The sequence below is a fragment of the Ahaetulla prasina genome, chromosome 4, assembly GCF_028640845.1.
Source record: "Ahaetulla prasina isolate Xishuangbanna chromosome 4, ASM2864084v1, whole genome shotgun sequence".
Taxonomy (NCBI): Eukaryota; Metazoa; Chordata; class Lepidosauria; order Squamata; family Colubridae; genus Ahaetulla; species Ahaetulla prasina.
Window position 1 is genome coordinate 50,346,127 of NC_080542.1, and position 20,240 is coordinate 50,366,366.

Genomic DNA, 20,240 nt, shown 5'->3' on the forward strand with positions numbered 1-20,240 from the left:
CATTATTAAAATTGAAATGGGATTATTTTCAGGACATTTAGTTCATTAAACAAGTCAGCCAGTTCCAGATTCTTCCACCACCAATATCTTAACTTCACTGATGAAATACAACATGTAGTTGTAAGTGTGTGCATTCCAATCTCCCTGTACACCAAAAAATATACTTGTCTTCTCATACCCTATCTCACACTTTCTCATCATTTTCCATAAACTTTGGGCATTCCAAAGACTTCATAAATCTCCAGAGAATTCCAATAATTAGCCTCCCAACTGAATAACTGGCAATTCAGACAAACTTCAAACAATACTTTGATTTCTGATCACAAGAAATAAGGCACTTGCTGATCACAGGCAAAATATTTTTGATAACTGGAGAGAAAGTCACCTTTTTCCTTTCTTACATAAATTGTTCATGAATTGCAAGTGTTAATTTATGTATGGATTTATTTTGAACTTTTTGAATCAATCATATTAACTTTCACTTAAAAATGAAGATATCAAACCAAAAAGATAAGATGTCACACTGATAGGATGGAATCTATATTCACCTTTGCAAATGCATTTTTGCCATAAGTGGCTTCTTGCTCTGTGTGTTGCTTATCAATAATATCACGGCCAGTAGCTACAGTTCGAAAAAGCAGGGCCTTCTCTACCATATCAGCTTTAGTTGAGAGCAGATCTGCAATGACAGATACTAGCTTGCCATTTTCAATCACTGGTGTTTCACCATCCACGGAAAATTTCAAGTTGCCCTGGAGAAAATATGGAAGAAGCTTGTTCATTTCCTCAACAATTTCAGTATCAAGCACAATTTAGACATTATATCTGCTTGAAAACTCTGGCTATTTTCTTGATTCATCCCAAACTAGGATAATAGCTAGTCCATCTTCCTCTTAAAATAAAGCATTTCTTGCTATACATTGTTTTACTGATAATATTGGGAAAGTTACACCTTAATTATTAAAACTAACATATGCACTAAAGAACATTGGAAGTTTCTACAAGTCATCACCGATTTACAACCACAGTTATAATTAAGTGGTATAGTGGTTAAGTACGGTGTCACTTGACCACACATGTGATCATTTAAGTGAATCACTAAGGGGGTTAACTGAGATAACACATGATTGCAACTAGTAACGTTCTCTGCTGGCTTCCCCATTGACTTTGCTTGTTGAAAGCCGGCTGGGAAGGTTGCAAATGTTGATCATGTGATTTAAAGAAACTGCAACTGTTATAAATTTATTTATTTTATTTTATTTTATTTATTTAAATTTCTAGACCGCCCTTCTACCGAAGGACTCAGGGTGGTTTACAGCCATATAAAAAACAATATTACGAATATTAAGATGATTTAAAATGAAATATTTAAATTTAGGCTAAGTCCATTCAAAACCCATTTAAAATTCCCAATTAAAACTATCAGGCCAGTCCTGTGCGATGAAATAGCCATGTTTTCAGCTCGCGTCGAAAAGTCCGGAGATCAGGGAGTTGACGGATACCTGGTGGTAGTTCGTTCCAGAGGGTTGGAGCCCCCACAGAGAAGGCCCTCCCCCTGGGGGTCACCAGTCGACATTGTCTAGCCGACGGCACTGTGGGAGCGCAGTGGTCTCTGGGAGGCCGTCGGTCGCAGTAGGCGGTCCCGTAAATACCCAGGCCCCATGCCATGAAGCGCTTTAAAGGTGGTAACCAATACCTTGAATTGCACCCGGAAGATCACCGGAAGCCAGTGCAGCCTACACAGGAGTGGTGTTATATGGGAGCTTCGACTTGCTCCCTCTATCACCCGCGCGGCTGCATTCTGGACCAGTTGAAGCCTCCGGGTGCTCTTCAAGGGGAGCCCCATGTAGAGAGCATTACAGTAGTCCAGATGGGAGGTAACAAGGGCATGAGTGACCGTGCATAGGGCATCCCAGTCTAAGAACTGGCGAATCAGATGAACCTGAAAGCTCCTCTGACGACGGCCGTCGTTTGATCTTCCAACGACAGCCGTGCATCCAGAAGGACGCCCAGATTGCGAACCTTCACCGTGGGGGCCAATGACTCGCCTCCCACAGTCAGCGATGGAATCAGCTGATTATACCGGGACGCCGGTCTTGGACGGGTTGAGCTGGAGCCTGTTTCTCCCCATCAAATGTGAGTTGATCACCAAATGCCCAGATTGTGATCATGTGACTTTGTGGATGGTTGTAAGCGTAAGTTGTCAGCAACATCATAACTTCGAAAAGTGGCTAAATGAATACTTGTAAGTCAAGGAGTATATTTTTTTATAACTATGGAAACCTGATTCATTCTATTAACTTTCCTATTTTTAGAAATAAACCTGGAATCTGAAAGTCTATGATCTTTAATATATTTAAATAGAATTAAAGTCTCTCACCCAAATAAATATGGATGTATACATTCAAAATGTAACTATTACTCTCTTTTTCCTGATGTTCCTCATATAACTTGATATAACAGTGCCAAAGCCCACTGCAACTACATAGCAAAAAAGGCTCTAAGAGTTGTTAACCTAATCTTACGTAGCTTCTTTTCTAAAAACACCACACTACTGACCAGAGCATATAAAACATTTGCTAGGCCAATTCTTGATTACAGCTCGCCTATCTGGAACCCATACCACATTTCTGACATCAATACAGTTGAGCGTGTCCAGAGGTATTTTACGAGAAGAGTTCTCCACTCCTCTGTAACCAACAAAATACCTTATCCCACCAGACTTGAAATCCTGGGTTTAGAAAACTCCGTTGCCTTCGACAGGACCTGGGTTTAGTTCATAGAATCATCCATTGTAATGTCCTTCCTGTTAATAATTACTTCAGTTTCAACTGCAATAATACAAGAGCTACCAATAGATTTAAACTTAATGTCAACCGCTCCAATTTGGATTGCAGAAAATATGATTTCTGTAACAGAATTGTCTGTGCTTGGAATGCATTACCCGACTCCGTGGTCTCTTCTCATAACCCCAAAAGCTTTAACCAAAATCTGTCCACTGTTGACCTCACCACATTTCTAAGAGGACTTTAAGGGGCATGCATAAGAAACGTGCCTACCGTTCCTGTCCTATTGTTTCTTTCCCTATATATTTGTTTTCTGAGGTTTTCACGGGTGTTTGTATGTAGGTCTTTGGTTGTTCGGGTTTTCTCCCGTGTAAAATTGGAAGTGTCTTGGCGACGTTTCGACGAAGTCTCATTCGTCATCTTCAGGCTTCAGCTTCGTGCTTCTGGGAGCAATGTGTGATCGCAGCTGTTTCTTCCTTTTAACTGCTAGTGGGGGTTTGAACTGATTGGGTGGAAGCTTGGCTGTGCTCTGATTGGATGGGGGTGTGTCCTGTTTGGGTGGGGGCTTGGTTGTGCTCAGTTTAGTCTGTGTTGCAGGGGGATTTGAGCTGGTGAGCTGCATAGCTGCTGTTCGGCTTTGTGGTCGTGCCACATCTTCATAGTGGGTGTCAGTCTGCTGCATGTCTGGATTGGAGGGGTTTGAAATGGCTAATGTTGCAGCTGCAGTCTGGCTTCTGGTCCTTGGTCGTGCTTCATGATCAGTGTGGGTTTGGGTCTGCTTTCTGGGTGGATGTGCGGTGGTGACATCCTGTGTGGACCTCGTGAGTGTGGGTCTAGTGTCATTCCTCGTGTTAGGGACTCATTTGTCAATAAGGGCGGGTTTCCAAATGGCTGGTAGGCGGGAGGTATCATCTCGTTTGTTCATGCTGTGTGGGCGTTTTTCTATCTCAATGGCTTCTCTGATTATTCTGTTGTTAAAGTGTTCAGTTTTGGCGATAGTTCTGGTCTTTTTAAAGTCAATATCATGTCCTGTGACTTTAAAGTGTTGGACCAGGGAAGAAGTTATATAATATATATATATGCTTATACTTCCTTGTTTCTCATCATATATATGTTTTCATATTATATAATCTTTTTGTGTGATGCTTGTGTATATTGTTATGACAAAATTAAATAAATAAATAAAATAAATAAACTTTACAACACACCTTTCTTTCCATAAGTCTAACAGCAGAGAGATCCACTTACCAAATGCAGAATGGTAGCAAGGATTTTGTACACCGTTTGAATCTCTTCTGGTCCAAACCCAATCACTTTCATTGCATCAGCAACAGCTTTGAAATCTGCACTATCATTAATGGCACACTAAAAAAAAAACAAATAAAAACATGAAATCACTGTCTTGCTTCAACACTAAGAATACAATGTTAAGCAAGGGAAAATAAGACACTCATCTCTACATGGGAAAGCTGAAGGAATATTTCAGTCAAGACAAAGAATAAAGTATTAGTAATAGTGGTAAAAAAATATTACATGAACTAGCTGCTAGGGAAAAAAAGCATGAGAAAAAGTCTGTTTAATCTATTAAAATATTCATAATGAATCCAAATAATTTAAAAAATGTAGGGGGTGATGGGGGGGAGGGGAGGGCTTGGAAGAAAACAAGGAGAAAAAGAGTAAATCACAGCTGCAAAAGAGAATATAAATTATCCTTTCCTGCTAGCCAAGGTCAAATATGCAAAACAAGATAATGTTAATTAGGAATTGAAGAGAAATAGTTGGCAACATAAAGTTGACAGCTGGCCCGCAATAATATAGTTTACAAAAGATTTCAGCTGAACATTTGAATTTTTTTCCCCAATAAAAAAAATGGCAAGGAGAATTTTAAACCAATTTGGCTAAATTTGGAAACTTTTTTTGTTATTGTTGTCAAGGAACAAAAAAGAACATAGTACAGAATTCCAAATAAAAATAGGTAACTTTATACAATATAATATAGGTAAGGGAATGTATGATGCAATACAGGTAGTCCTTGACTTACGACCAGAATTGAGTCCAAAATTTCTGTTGCTAAGTGAGACATTTATGTGACTTTTGCCCTGTTTTACGACCTTTCTTGCCACAGTTGTTAAGTGAATCACTGCAGTTGTTCAGTTAGTTACACAGTTGTTAAGTGAATCTGGCTTCCCTGTTGAATTTTGCTTGTAAGAAGGTTGCAAAAGTTGATCACATAACCCTGGGACAGCAGCTGTCATAAATTTGAGCCAATTGTCAAATGTCTGATTTTTTTATTACATGACCATGGGGATGCTGCAACGGTCATAAGTGTGAAAAAGGGTCATAAGACACTATTTTCAGCAATATTGTAACTTTGAACAATCACTAAATTATCTGTTGTTAAGTGAAGGACTACCTGTAATATCCAGAGCAGTTACATATCTAATTCAATTCCACATTCATAATGCATGATCTTTTGGGTCATCTTTTCAGAGATATTTCCTTACCAGATTCCTCAACGACTGCAAAGTGACAGAGCTTCTAATGCAATGCCTTAACTCGAAAAGCTGAATTTTATGTGTCTTGAAATTAGCCAATGTTGAACTGTATAGCACTGTCAAACATTAGCGCAGGAAATGTTTTGTGAAATTTTGCATTATGTCATAAACTGTTCTATGGTATAAGTTGTTTTATAAAATTTGTCAAATTTCAATTACACAGAAGTCAGGAGTCATTATTTTGGACATGTTGTGTATGTTAACCCATTTGAGGTCTCCTGGTTCAAAACCTGTCCTACGATGCACTATTTAAAGATTACAGGAATCAGAGTTTTAATAATAATAAAAATAAATTACACAATAAAACCTTTCAGCCATTTTGCTATTAAATTAGCCATACATTTTGCTGTTAAAATGTGGCCTTGGAATTGCTGAATGAGATTATATATTTTTAGGTATTATTTTTATCTTCATCTAAAAGAAATCAGATACTGTCAAAGATTCCTCAGAATGCCCTGGAAAGTTTGCTAAACATGTAATTGACTTTGTATATTTTATATTTTTTTAGTTCTTAAAATTATTATGTTTCACCCTTTGAATCCTGGTCTGGGACTTTAATAAAAGATTTGATGTGGTAGCTGATCAATTAATATTGGAAATATACTGGATCATTCATTTTTAGCAGTTTTTAAGCTGGCCAATTGAAATTACTTGTAAGCAATGGATAGGTTAAACTGATATTAGGAAATAAATGCAATCAGATCTCCAAATGTACAGATGGATAAGAAATAGAATAGTTTACCATGCAATTGTTTCAAAGGGAAAGATGATTCCTCCTCACCTTTGGTTGTGTTCCAGCACTAATATAGCTATATGCAGATAAATCTTTATGTAGATACAAAGATCGCAGAAGCTGCTCAGAGCCTCCTTGAAGAAGCTAAAAAGATAAGAATCAATTACTTAAACCAATTGTGTAGATAAAGGAGAGTATTGGTAGCTCAGGGTTGAAATGAAGGTCCTTGGTGCTCTCTAAGCTTGATTTTTTTCCCCTTGCAAACATTTCATTATCCAAACTAAGTAACATCATGAATCCTAGTCACTAGCAGTGATGATGTTACCTAGTTTGAGTATTAAAATGTCCGCAAGGAAACTACCAAACCCAGAGAGCAGCAAAGACCCCTTACATCAATTGCCTTTTTGGTGCTATGTTATTATTAATATTATTACCATTTAAAACACTCTGCCTTGAGGGGATAGTCCATGTCTAAAGCATGCAGTATAAATGACATTGAACAAATATAATATTCAACAGTAAAGAGGTGTCGTGTCCCACTCCTCCGCTGATGGCCGGGTCAGGGAAATCTGAATCAGGCTTGCCTCTGCAGCTCTGCCCAAAGTCCTAGCAAAGTCCTCAGAGCAGGCAGGAGACCAGTAAGTGACTTCAGCAAGATAAGTTCGACTTTGCCTGACTCAGAGACTGCCAGAAAGCAGATCCTTTATATAGGCCATGGGGTGTGGCTCCATGACTCAGCACTCATTAAGGCCTGCCCCTCCCTTCCTTCTGTTGCCTCCGCCTATCCAGTCTTCTGATGCAAGGGTCACTCCAATCAGCTGTTGTTGGAAGTAAACTTTCCTCAGGCTCACATGCTGTGGAGGAGGGGGAGGGGTCTAGCTGCTCCGTTTGCCTGGGCATGGAGCCAGCTGGGGCCGGGGGATGCTCCCTCTTCTGCAGCCTGCTTGGGCATGGAGCCAGGGCTGGGACCGGGAGGTGCCCCCTCCTCTGCAGCTTGTCTGGGCATGGAGCCAGAACTGGGGCCGGGAGGCATACATTCCTCCGTGTTCGGGAGCAGATAAGCAGACCCTGGCTGTGGTGAGAACGGACAAGACACAACAAGAGGGCAAGCATTGCAACAGCTGCTTTTTTACTATTCACTCCTGACAAGTTAGGTTCTCTCTTACATAAGGCTATTTTGGGGAGGAAAAAGTATATGCTTCGAGTGGCATTCAACCCCAACTATGTGCTACTCATTACCACTCAGCAATGTTATGGATACTTGATCTGTCTTTAGGATCTTCCTTCTGGAATCTCAGCTAAGGGGCATCCTTTATTTAAAGACTTTATGTTTCTCCTTTCCTCTTTTTTTCATCCTGTTATAAGAGATGCAACTTTTAATGGAACTATCTTAAACTATTACATATTCAAGAACTCGTGGTTTTTTCAGGATTAGGAAACTTTCTCCTGAAGTCAGAATAGCTAGCATCCCAAAATATTTAAACACGTTCATTGTTTCATCTAAACCAAGATATGTTGGGGTGTGCATGTGTCTACCCTGAAGGGACATTGAAACTTGGCTCTTCTTTCACTGGAGCATAACGGGAAAGGAACCCAGCTTTATTATTATTATTTTAAAAAGATAGAATAGAATAGAATAGAATAGAATAGAATAGAATAGAATAGAATAGAATAGAATAGAATAGAATAGAATAGAATAGAACAGAACAGAATAGAACAGAACAGAATCCTTTATTGGCCAAGTGTGATTGGATACACAAGGAATTTGTCTTTGGTGCATATGCATGGAATTTTAATCTTGTGTTTTTATTATTTGTGGGTTTACTAGCCATCTAGGTTGTTTTGTATGATATAAGTGATCATATACATTTTTCAAATAAATAAAATCAGTGGCACAGTCTTCACACTTCTCCAGTAAAACAATAAACAGTGATGCTTTACAAACATGGTAGCCTGGCATAAAATACAGTAATACGGAATCATACTTTCCAAAAGAAACAGACATTGTCTTTTGTAAAAGGCTACCCTAAGGCACTGTTAGCTGTTTCAGAGGTATCCAAGACGGGCATCCAGTTACCATAATTGCTAGCATGCACAGAAGGCAAAACCATGAAGTATATATGGAAATTATTTCCATCTGCAGGCTAGAACCAGTATGATCTTCTCTTCCAAGGAAAATAAAAACATTACATTTGGATAAAGGAAATCTGAAGAGCCAGTCTGAGCCTCAGAGCGGAATAAATTATCTTCTACAGCAAATTGGCTATACAAAGATTTGTCCTTTGCACTATGAATTAACTACGGCAGAAAGAAGGATGTAACAAACTGATAGAATAAAACAATGAAGAACATTACAAATAAGAGTAGGGTGCATTCCTCTGAATTTAGAAGGGGTCACCCACACAGTGCCTAATTTCATAGTTGCAACTCACCTGGTAGAAGGAGTGAAAGTTTCTCTCTCCTAGCTGTTGCACAATCACCCGGGACTAGAAGAACAGGGAAAGAGCATTACAAATAAACTTGCTAATTTATTTTTTAATTTATACTATTCTAAGCAAACAGTTTACATTAAGTGAAATATTGAAAACAGGCTATTTTTAAACCTAATCTTGCCCTATTTAAATAATAAACTTCTTGAGAGGCAGAAGGCTTAAAGGGGGATGGGAACTAGTTATACAATTTGTGTTATTACAATGTAACACAATATAATAGATAATGATGATAATGATATTTCATTTATCTGTTGAAGTGCTAGAGCCGAGATGGTGCAGTGGTTACAGTGCAGTACTGCAGGCTACTTCAGCTGACTGCTAGCTGCAATTCAGCAGTTCAAATCTCACGGTTTCAAGGTTGACTCAGCCTTCCAAGGTGGGTAAAATGAGGACCAGATTGTTGGAAGCAATATGCTAACTCTGTAAACCGCTTAGAGAGGGCTGTAAAAGCACTATGAAGCGGTATTTAAGTCTAAGTGCTATTGCTATGGCTATGGCTACTAGCCATCCAGAGTCATGTGAGAGATAGGAAGCCATATACCAAGTCCTTTAAATAAATTAAACAAATAATAAGAGACTTGCAGTACAACAGTGGCATAACAACGATTTGTAATGAACCAATTTTAGTGGAACTGTGGTGGCAATCCCTCCAAAGGGCAACTAGCCTTTTAAACAACTATGGAAGCCCCTATGAGGCTGCTGCCATAATCCAGAGGAAAAGATACTTTATTCAGTATAACCAAGGGTAGAATACCTTCTGGCATCAATCAGATCAATAAGTAATAGCAGGACTTCAATAATGTTACAGTTAAGGTTTCATTAATCTTAATCTGTTAAGTGAACCATTTGGTTGTTGTAAATATGAGCCCATTCATTCAGTACAGATTTATTTCAGGAAAATGTAAAAAAAAATGTGGTCACATGACTTCAGTATGCAAATGCAAACCAAGTGTCAAATGCTGGAGATGTGGTCACATTACTTGGGGGGGCGGTATTATGCTGGAATTTAACTTCAAGGAGGGGTTATAAGTAACTTTTTTGAATAATTGTTTAATCAGTAATTGTTCCATTACAATAGGATAGAAAGCTTAATAGGGTTATCTAAGACTGATTTTTATTCAGAAATCAGACAGATATCAGAGGGCAAGACACAGCTGAAATGGGAGTTTATTATTAATAGTAACATTCTGAAACAGAAACTGTTGCATGGTTTAAATTTGGGAGGTGAGGGGAGTACCTGAAAAGTAACTCTTAAATCATCAAACTTTCAGTGCTTATTCCAAGATTATCCTCTGACAGAGTAACAAAGTAGACTGAGGGGAAGGGAAAAGGGAAGATAATGTACAGTGTATGTTCTGTACAGAGGTTTAAGGGCAACAAATGCTGTTGCTTTAAAAAAATAATTCTGCATATAGTCACAAAACAAAAAGCTAGACAGCACTTAAAAACTGCCCTATCATCTATTCCATTTTTAACTGAGGTTTCCATCAGGCCACGAAACATGTAACAGTAAATTTCCTTACAACCACATGATCATCTATTTAAAACTATGGTCTCTGTTACAATTATATTTACTAAAAGTTTTGCAAGTTAAAGCCAACTTTCTCATATACTTAGCATTATCCCAAGAACACACTTCAGTTTTCTATTATGAATCCAGATGCTTATAATATAGTAAATGTTACTAATTTCTGAACGATATCTGTGGAGGAGCATGAAAACCCTAGTTACCTTTTCCAGCAAGTAATTATTGATATGTCCACCTATGGGGTCTCCTTTGAAATCAAAATTGATATCCATATATTTTCCAAAGCGGCTGGAGTTGTCATTACGGTTAGTTTTCGCATTGCCAAAGGCTTCCAGAACACAGTTGGATTTCAGCAGCATGTTCTTCACCCTTTAAAGAACACACATGCCCAAAAACTAATAGTAAAGGAACCTATGTCAGACACAATGTTTTTTTATAGGTAAGAAACCTAAGGCCATCTTTGTTCTATTATAGGCTAAAGGAGGCTGTCTTTCAAAATGTGGTCAGCAGAAAGCCATCCCAAGCAAATAATAGATCCTTAATTCTCAATTTTCATCTATAGCAAGCTTGTTCTATGCTTAGGAAAGAAGAAATACAGTGGTCTAGTCACTCCCATCATTGTAGGTATTAAAAACTCCTTCTCTCTCTGTGAAGCCAACTATAAATTCCAAAATTATGTTCAAGGCCTTAGAGACTTCAGAGAATAGATCATCCTGTCAAAATATATAAATAATATTGTTGAGATTAGGGTCCTGACTATTAGCAGAAATAGCAAGAAGAAAGTGAAAACAGTTGTATCCAGATTGCCTGAAATTTAATCCACTTTAAACCTGACACATTAAAATTCTCAGAAGATAATAAACCAAATGAGGGCAATTACTTTTTGAGATGTTGGCATTATCTTATGCAACAGAAAGTTTATGTTAAAGGATTTAGGCCATTATTTGATATTAGAGCCCCATAACATACCTTGAACATTTGATTAAATGTATTCTGTGTTCCTTTTTTTTTTTTTGTCTTTTTTTTTTTGACAGACCTCTTGAGAAGCTAAATGTTTGCACGCTATTGTGGCATCTTCATTTCCACTTTTTCCTATGGAGCAATTATATTTTGCATTCAATTAAATCAGATAGTTTTCCCTCCAGAGCAAAATGCCTTACCTTTCAACCTCAGCTCGCTGACTCGGATTGGTAATGGCAGCTATGTACTGCATAATGTATTTACTTGCTTCTGTTTTACCTGCTCCGCTTTCCCCTGAAAGCACAAATAAAAGACAGGCATCAAAACACAATTTCATCTATTTCGCTAGCTAAAGAGAACAAGTGCGCTTTGAGCTTCTTGAACTCATTTATCATTTAAGAAATTAGTATTAATATTAATAATATGTCTTCTCTATGCCTTCATGCTAAGTTTCTTGTTCAAGAGGAAAACTAGACAAAACCTTGAAACTCTTTATAAAAGTTGGAAAGAAAAGTATACAGTATTGGACTAGCAAGTGCTGGATTTAAAAAATAAAAAAATAAAGTGGAACAGGAGAGCATCTGGCAAATAAATTTTACAGACTATATTTACAAAAAAAAACCACCTACAAATCACATCAGATATATAATATTTCTCAGTGTCTAGAGGTTGCAAGCCTCTGGATGGGGAAGAACAGATATCAGCTTAACCTTGGTAAACTGAGTGGCTATGGATTTTAGGGTCCACTGGATCTAGGGTTTTTCCATCTTAGGATCTTTGGATCCAAATTGATCCAATATGCAATTTGGGGTCCTCATGGGCTCACAACTTCTTTTTAAAGAACAGGTGGCAGCTATAATGAGGAAGGCTTCTCCACAACTTTGTTTTTTGATAGTTGCATCCCTTCCTGGATCAAGAGACACTGTTCAACACACATGCCTTAGTCACCTCTCAAGTGTGTTAGAGCAATACAATTACATGGAGTGGCCATTGTGGAGTGGAAGCAGCAGCTGATCCAGAATTTGAAAACACTGGCAGTTCTGGGTAACCTCAGTACATGTTACATTTCTACTATGGGAACTGTACTAGCTCCAAGTGTGTTTCCAGGTGGAATTGAAGATGCTGGTTGTTACACCTTTAAAGCCTTCCACATCACAGGGCTGGGTTTTTTATGGATCATTTCTCACTGATTGTTTCTATCCATCCCACTAGGTCTGGCAGGAGTGGCATGCTCTGGATCCCTTTAATTAAAGAATAACCTTTTATGGGACCTTGGAAATCTGCTTTTGTTGTTGTTTTTGCAGCTCCCGTCTTTTGGAACACCATCCTCCCCAAGATCAGATTGGTCTTGACTCAGCTGGCCTTCCATTAAGCACTCTATGTGTTCCAGGACAAGAGGGTAGGTAGGTCCCACTTTTTGTATTGTCTTATTGGGTTCAACTTCTATGACCACTCTTGGCTATTTATTTCACTAATAATTGTTTTTATTGTTTTAATGTGTTGTTAGCTGCTTGGGGTTACATCTACTAGATGGGTAGCCATTTAACATGATTGATTGATTGATTGATTGATTGATTGACTGAATGAATATCATCACTCACTAAATCATAGAACTTATTTAATTATAGCCAGGCTGGACTCACATTTTACACAAAACCACCAAATGGTCAGTTTGTAATGCAATGTAGTATAAGAACCTAGCTTTAATTAAACCTAGCTTTAATGTTTAAAGTATCATCATGATGGGAGGTAGCAGATACCTCTTACACACCTGATATTACAATACATGTGTCCTTTGATCGCCTCTTCATGGCTTTATATGCCGCATCTGCGATGGCAAAGAGATGAGGTGGCCTCTCATACAACTCACGCCCTTTGTATTGCTCAACTGTATCACGGCCATAGATGTTCAAATTCTTGTAAGGATTTACAGAAACAACTACTTCCCCAATAAATGTGTAGATCCGACCCTTTTCAAACCTAAACAGTATAAGACAAAGGTGACAGAAAAATTAGAAAGGGTTAAAAAGCAGACAATTAATATCATATAACTAACACGAACTTTGTACCTTAATGAGAAGTTCATTTCATCATACTTTTTCCTCATGACCAAAGAATTTACTAACTATATATTTGAAGAGTACATCAGTAACTTTTATGTTAAGTACAGGCAGAATTATATACACTATGTATGCCTTTTAAATTCTTTATGTAAATGTAGAAACAGGATTAGGCATTTAAAAATTCAAGGTATTCATGAATGTGTGCGCAGACATATCCTTAAAATTGTATCTCCATTAATAGTAATACATAAATATATGATATATCACAATTCAAACCTCTAAAAATCCCAGAAAAAACCAAGATTTTAATATATAATATACAAAATGCCATGTCAAACCTTTAGTTTTCTATTGGGAATTTAGTTTTTCCACCAGTATACCATGAATCCAAGTCACTACAGAAAAGTAGCACTGCAGATTATTTATTTATTTGTATCCTAGCTTTATTAGTTTTACCCAAAAATATCCAAAAAATCTTCCCCTGCCTTATTCCTCTACCACAACAACCCTGTGAGGCGGGTTGTGGTGAGAGAGACTGACTGGCAAAAGGCACCCAATTAGTTTTTAAAGCTAAGGTAGGACTTGAACTCATGGTCTCCCGCTTTCTAACTTGGTTCCTTAACTATTAGATCAAACTAGTTCTTTTTAAATTTGGTTCATGATAAAAGATAAAGTATACTGAGTCTGGGGCAATATTTTCTCCTCCTGTTTTATTTAGAGCAACTTTGTTTTTGCATCACAACAACCTGTTAATTTTTTTTTAACCTCTAGATCTGATCAGCGTTTTCAACTCTACAGGATCTGATGGCTGATAGAATCTCAGTCCTTTTTGTTCTCAAACATTACACGCTGTTCTTTATCAATCACAAGGCAAGATATAACAAATATTATTTGACAGCTCCATCGGACAAAGGAACATAAAACCACGTAAAACCCCGACTTTTAATTATTTTTTTTAGTGACCATTCAAAGTTACCACAGCACTGAAAAATGGTGACTCATGACTAATTTTCACCGTGGCAGCATTCCAATGGTCATGTGATCAAAATTGGCCACTTGGCAACTGGCATATATTTGCGACAGTTGCATTGTCCTGGGATCATGTGATCACTATTTGTAAGCTTCCCAGCCATTTCCAACAAACGAAGTCAATGGAGGAAGCCAAATTCACTTAACAATTGGATAATTTAACATCTGCAGTGATTTGCTTAGCAACTCTGGGAAAAAGGACATAAAATGAGATGCAACTCATTTAACAACCGTCTTGTTTAGTAATTTCGGCCTCAATTGTTATAAGTGGTCTTCAACTTATGACTGCAATAGGGACCAAAATTTCTTCTGCTAGGAAAGGAAGTTATTAAGTGAGTCATGACCGATTTTATGACTTTTTGCAACAGTTGTTCAGTGTATCACTGCAGTTGTTAACTGAATCACACACTTATTAAAGAATTAAACTTCTCTCATTGACTTTGCTTCCAGAAGCCAGCTAGGAAGGTCACAAATGGCAGTCACATGGCCCCAGGAAGGTGAAACCATCGTAAGTACAAGTAGTCCTCAATTTACGACCACAATTGAGCCCAAAATTTCTGTTGCTAAGCGAAACAGTTGTTAAGTGAATTCCCCATCATTTTATGACTTTTTTAGCCACAGTTGTTAAGTGAATCACTGTAGTTGTTAAGTTAGGAACATGGCTGTTGAGTGAATCTGGTTTCCCCATTGATTTTGCTTGTTAGAAAGTCACAAAAAAAGATCCCATGAGCCAGACACACTGCAACTGTCATAAATATGAATCAATGGCCAAGCATCTGAATTCTGATCACAAGATCATGGAGATGCTGCAATGGTCATAAGTGTGAAAAATGGTCTGTTATAAGTCGAGGACTGCTTGTATATGCTGATTGCTAAGCATCTGAATTTTGATCATGTGATTGCAAGATGCTGCAACGAGGAGGACCAGCTGTATGTGTCACTGTAACTTTTTCAGTGTCACTGTAACTTTGAATGGCTGCTAAACAAATGGTTCCAATCTGCATTGTATGTAGATGGTTAAAATAGTTATTTACTCACTATTCAGCTCCACAAAAGTTATAAACTAATTCAGTAATTCCAAAGACAATACCTATAATATCTATATAAAATTCTGGATTGCTTTTGTTTTTTTAAAAAATCTCAGCCAGATTTGTTTAAGAATTATTGGATCCTCGCAAGAAAGATGGCAATTGTACTTAAATGCATTGTCATTAAATATGGCACTGAAAAAAATATGTAATGGGACAGGCAAAATTACAACAAATTCCTGTTCCACCATGGTGAGAAATTGGGTCTATTTGGTCTGAAGTAGCATAATTTCTTTTAGGTTTATTCTGGAGATAAATATTAAATCTGGCAAAACAATATCTCAGCTGTGTTTGTATGTTGCTAAATTAAATAAAGTACTATCAGCAGTTAAAATTTTGTTTAACTTAACATTAATGTGTAACCAGAACTGTCAAAAGTATTTCTCTTTCCTTTTAGATATACCAGCTATTCTCTTCTACCTTCCTTTCCGATTTTCTTTAATTTTCTGCCTTTGTCAAATACTTCTCTTAACACAAGTTCCCCATGTCATTTTAGGATTCTGCTTGTCTTACTAAAAAGAGAAATGGTTAGTTAAGCCTCCTTCTGCTTTAATAGAACGCAAATAATTATCATTTTATCATACATCAAGTGTATGATAAAGAGTTTCTATCAAAAACTTTACCAGAATCTTACCAAAAGCAAAGTTGTGCATATACCCAAAAAGTTTTGTATTACATATTGCTTTAGAATTTGGAATTCTGCTGAATTTTTCTATCATGGAGGCATGCCACTTTTACTAATGTCCTAAAACATACGTTTGTACTTGAATTTTTAAGAGATTTTTCAATTCAGTGTTAAGGGCAGCCAATTTCCTGGAGTAGGAAATGCCATTGTGTGCACATTTGGTGTCCCTCCTTTCCTGTACAGGACAAACAGCAAGGACAGTGAAAGGACAGTGAAAGGACAGATTATTTTATTATACAATATTCTGAACTGAGGCAAATTCTTCTATAAAGGAAGCTTAGAAAAGAAACACATTTAATTCAAAGGTTGCCAACAGGTCCAAATTTAACTGGCCCAGCTGTAAACCATCCTCTTGGCTTATACTATAGTGTGTGTGTGTGTGTGCACGTACCCCTAATTGTTAAAGTAGTATATTCTATGGTGGTATAGAAATATTGGAGAGGAAAAGAAATGTGGTAACAGCACTGACAGGTATGGGAAGGATGATCACAAAAGAAAAACGATTTTATGTTGGCAATTTTATTTAAAAACCTAAATATTTTCCCCTTTAATTTAAACTAGAATTAAATATCTAAAAGTCACCCAGGGATATGATTTTCATTTATTTTAATCTTTCCATTCCATGTTATTGATAACGAATGAATGGATGTATATGTCAGATTGCCTCCGATCAATACTCAAGAAAGGATGACCCTGACTCCATTTGATTACACACACATACACTATTTTGCTTCTTTCTATCCAAGATTTTTGCTCTGTAGTAAATTAAAATTGCAGTGTCCGAGAAAAATATCTTTTTTAAAACCTTGTCTTGTGAATTGAAATGCATTCTCTAGTAGCTGCCTACTTTGGATAGAAAGAAGCAAAAGTCAAATCATAAACAGGGTAACACATGAATGCTTTTCTATCTACTTGCATCAGAAGACATCCTAAGCCATTACTGAATTTTAACTGACTTTCTCTAAATAGTCACCTCGTATTTATAAAATCACGTAGACAAAAAGAAAACAAGGCAACAGCCAGAACCAACAAGACAGATACAGACTTCAGAGGATAATTAGAACTGCAGAAAAAACAATGGCTACCAACCTGCCTTCCATTGAGGACCTGTATATTGCACGAATCAAAAAGAGGGCTGTGAAAATATTTACAGACCCCTCACATCCTGGATATAAATTGTTTCAGCTCCTACCCTCAAAACTACGCTACAGAGCACTGCATACCAGAACAACTAGACACAAGAACAGTTTTTTCCCAAAAGCCATCAACTCTGCTAAACAAATAATTTCCTCAATACTAAGTCTGCACTACTACTAATCTTCACATCATTCCCACCACCCATCTCCTTCCACTTACGACTGTATGACTGTAACTTTGTTGCTTGTATCCTTACGATTTATATTGATATAGTTTCCTGATTGCTTATTTGTACCCTATAACTATCATTAAGTGTTGTACTTTATGATTCTTGATGAACGTATCTTTTCTTTTATGTACACTGAGAGCATATGCACCAAGACAAATTCCTTGTGTGTCCAATCCCACTTGGCCAATAAAACATTCTATTCTATTCTATTCTATTCTATTCTATTCTATTCTATTCTATTCTATTCTATTCTATTCTATTCTATTCTATTCTATTCTATATATTTGGTACATGAAGATTGAATTACATATCTAAATATATGTGCTTAGAATTAATTTTACAAATAGTTTATACTATTCTGTCAGATAACCTAGGGTGAGAATAAAAGCTTGCAAGGATTCTAAAGTCATGTAATTCTTACTGAATTGTGCAGTTAAAATTTCGTTTTTCCAAAATGATCATTTTAAAATCTTCAATAGAACATTCATGAATGTTGAAAATCCTAATATTATTTCAAATTTATTTTGAATCCTGATGTTAAAATTGTATCAACTGATTCTTATTGAGCCTGTGATGCTGTTTGTTGCTGATGTAGATCTGAGGCGAAGGAACCTTCGGAACAGTCACTTGGTTCAGCGGTAAGGACGGTGTCCAGTACCTCGAAAGGGACATCTGGTTTGCAATTGATAAAATTGGCCCTGAATGGCTGCCTGTCCAGAGATCTATCCACGGGCTGAGGAAAGGATCTTTGGTAGCCCAGATTCTGGAATCCAGGTGCAGGAGCTCGAAAGGACTGCCTGCGAGAAGGAAAGTAGGCCTGTCTATCCATCCGTCGGTAGACTTGCAGAAGCATTTTCTTTTTGTCCCTTCGTTCTACCAGAATGGGGTCCAAAGCCACTCCGAAGAGAGATCCTCCTTTGAATGGTACAGCTGCCAGTTGCCATTTGGACTTTACGTTCGCCTGCCAGTGTCTTAGCCATAGAAGGTGTCCAGGGCACGTTGACATCTTTGAGCATCCTTTTCTAATGCAGCTGAAGTAGTGACTGATTAAATAGTTCAGGCCTAGATTTCCTGGATCTTGAATGAGACCTTCTTGCAGCCTTACTGGTGGATGAGTCACGAGAGGGAGAATGACTGCGGTCAGCCATGCTTAATGTGCCTTATATAGAAACAGATGCTAAGGGTGTCAAAAAATATGCAAGAACTGATTCCACAATCAAGGAGTACAATAAAGAACAAACGCTGGGTATGCGAAGAATGAAATAAATTATATGGCTTGCAGCTGACACCACAGCTGCACAAGTGTCTGTCACCTCCAGTGAATTAGGGAGTTAGGGATCCGACACCACGGCCCTTTACCCAGATGTTGATATGTGCGGAAACTACCACAATGTTCTTAATGCGCTTATCACTCCTAGTTGGAGAAAATGAATGCCGAATTGACACCACAGTTCATTGCGCACTAAATCAGTACGGTGACAGAAAGGGCATTCCTTGAGGAGAATTTAAAATGGCGCTGAACCGGGCACTTAGGTTCTGATGGCACCAAAGCTGCAGTAGCAGAAATCAATTATAAGTAAGGGTCTGAGACCCTTCACCACGGCTCTGTTGCCTCAAGCCTGCTGTCAAACCTTGCAGGCATCAAATTACGCTGGACCGACACCATGGTCCTTCACGCGTTAGAAGTGAGAGCCTGAGAGCTTTCACCACAGCCCTGTTGCTTCAAGCCTGCTGTCAAACCTGCAGGCGTTAAATTTCGCTGGGCCGACACCACGGTCCAGGAGATTTGCGACTTCTCATGCGCCAAACTGTCAGCCAATTTAAATGAGGCTAAATTTGAGAGGTGCTGAGTCGCGCGCCAAAGTCAAACTAAAGTACTACAAACTAAAGTTTACTACAAAGTAAAAATCACCTATAGGATTAATGCAGATCGCAGAGGGGAAGGCGCTGGTTGAGCGCGCCTGAAATTTCCCCAAATTAATTGCGGGTGTATGGTAGAAGCGCCGAACTGACACCACGGTTCTCTGCGTATTCAGAAATGTAATAAACTGCGTGGAGCCGGCACCACAGCTCTGAATGTGCCGAGCCATCCGCAAAACTCACTGAAACAGCTGTCTTCAGCAGATCCAACTATCTGCAGGCTCTCTGAGCATGAAGAGCTGCCGCTTTAATTAGCGCCACTCAGCTGGGTGGCGCAATTCCAGAGAGCACCACGAAGCCTCAGATTCACAAATTTTGGTTAAATTACATAAATAACCGGTGAAGAAACTATTAGAAAGTCCATGTTGTGACTCCAACCCCTGAACCTGGCCCCATGCCCAAAAGTGACTCCGAGAGTGAGAGGGAATGGCCGGTAAGGCTTACCTCGGGAGCACTGATTCCTTTGGCCCGGCTCCAGGAGCCAGAACCAGACCAGTAATGAGGCCATCATCCCCTGATTCCTCCCTTCCCCAGGCTACGTCTTCAGACCCAGCTGATAATAATAATAATCAAGCTTAGATCGACCCGTGCTTCAGAAGATTAAAGAGGCGGCGTCATCACAGGATATATAAGGAGCTTTGGGACTGCTCTCATTCCACAGGAAGCAAAAATTAGCTGAACCGTTTCAAAGAAAGCTGAAAGTCTTACTCTGTGAGTCATTTGTTTGAATTTTGGCAGGCAGCTGCGATTTCTCTGGCAGGACTGTTAAGAGCCGTGAATCCACTGGCTGAAGGCCAGCACGTTGCTCCGAAGTGGGGAAGGAGACAGAACAGTCCAAGCAGTGGAGCTGGAAAGAATTAAGTCTCTCTTGGCCGACTCAGTTAACAAACTGAAGCTCCAAAGGAGGATGGAGGAGTGTTTATGCAAATTTAACGCAGTCTCTGGCCAATCAGATGGGATAAAACCACTGCTTGGACTCTCTAAGCAGCACACCAGAGAAAATAAGCATCTGGGTTTGTGGCAGGATCTGGTTCC

At 38.4% G+C, this 20,240-nt stretch overlaps 1 protein-coding gene across 1 annotated transcript in view; it reads right to left on the bottom strand.

The window, feature by feature from the left end:
• MYO1D (myosin ID) overlaps positions 1–20,240 on the bottom strand; it is a 180,024-nt gene that overhangs the window by 135,417 nt on the left and 24,367 nt on the right. The window contains exons 2-8 of the mRNA XM_058180229.1: positions 12,826–13,034; positions 11,255–11,348; positions 10,298–10,463; positions 8,507–8,560; positions 6,123–6,218; positions 4,035–4,151; positions 549–752 (exon numbers count right to left, since the gene is read on the bottom strand). Of these exons, the coding sequence (XP_058036212.1) occupies positions 549–752; positions 4,035–4,151; positions 6,123–6,218; positions 8,507–8,560; positions 10,298–10,463; positions 11,255–11,348; positions 12,826–13,034 (940 nt within the window). The remainder of the gene's footprint in view (positions 1–548; positions 753–4,034; positions 4,152–6,122; positions 6,219–8,506; positions 8,561–10,297; positions 10,464–11,254; positions 11,349–12,825; positions 13,035–20,240) is intronic.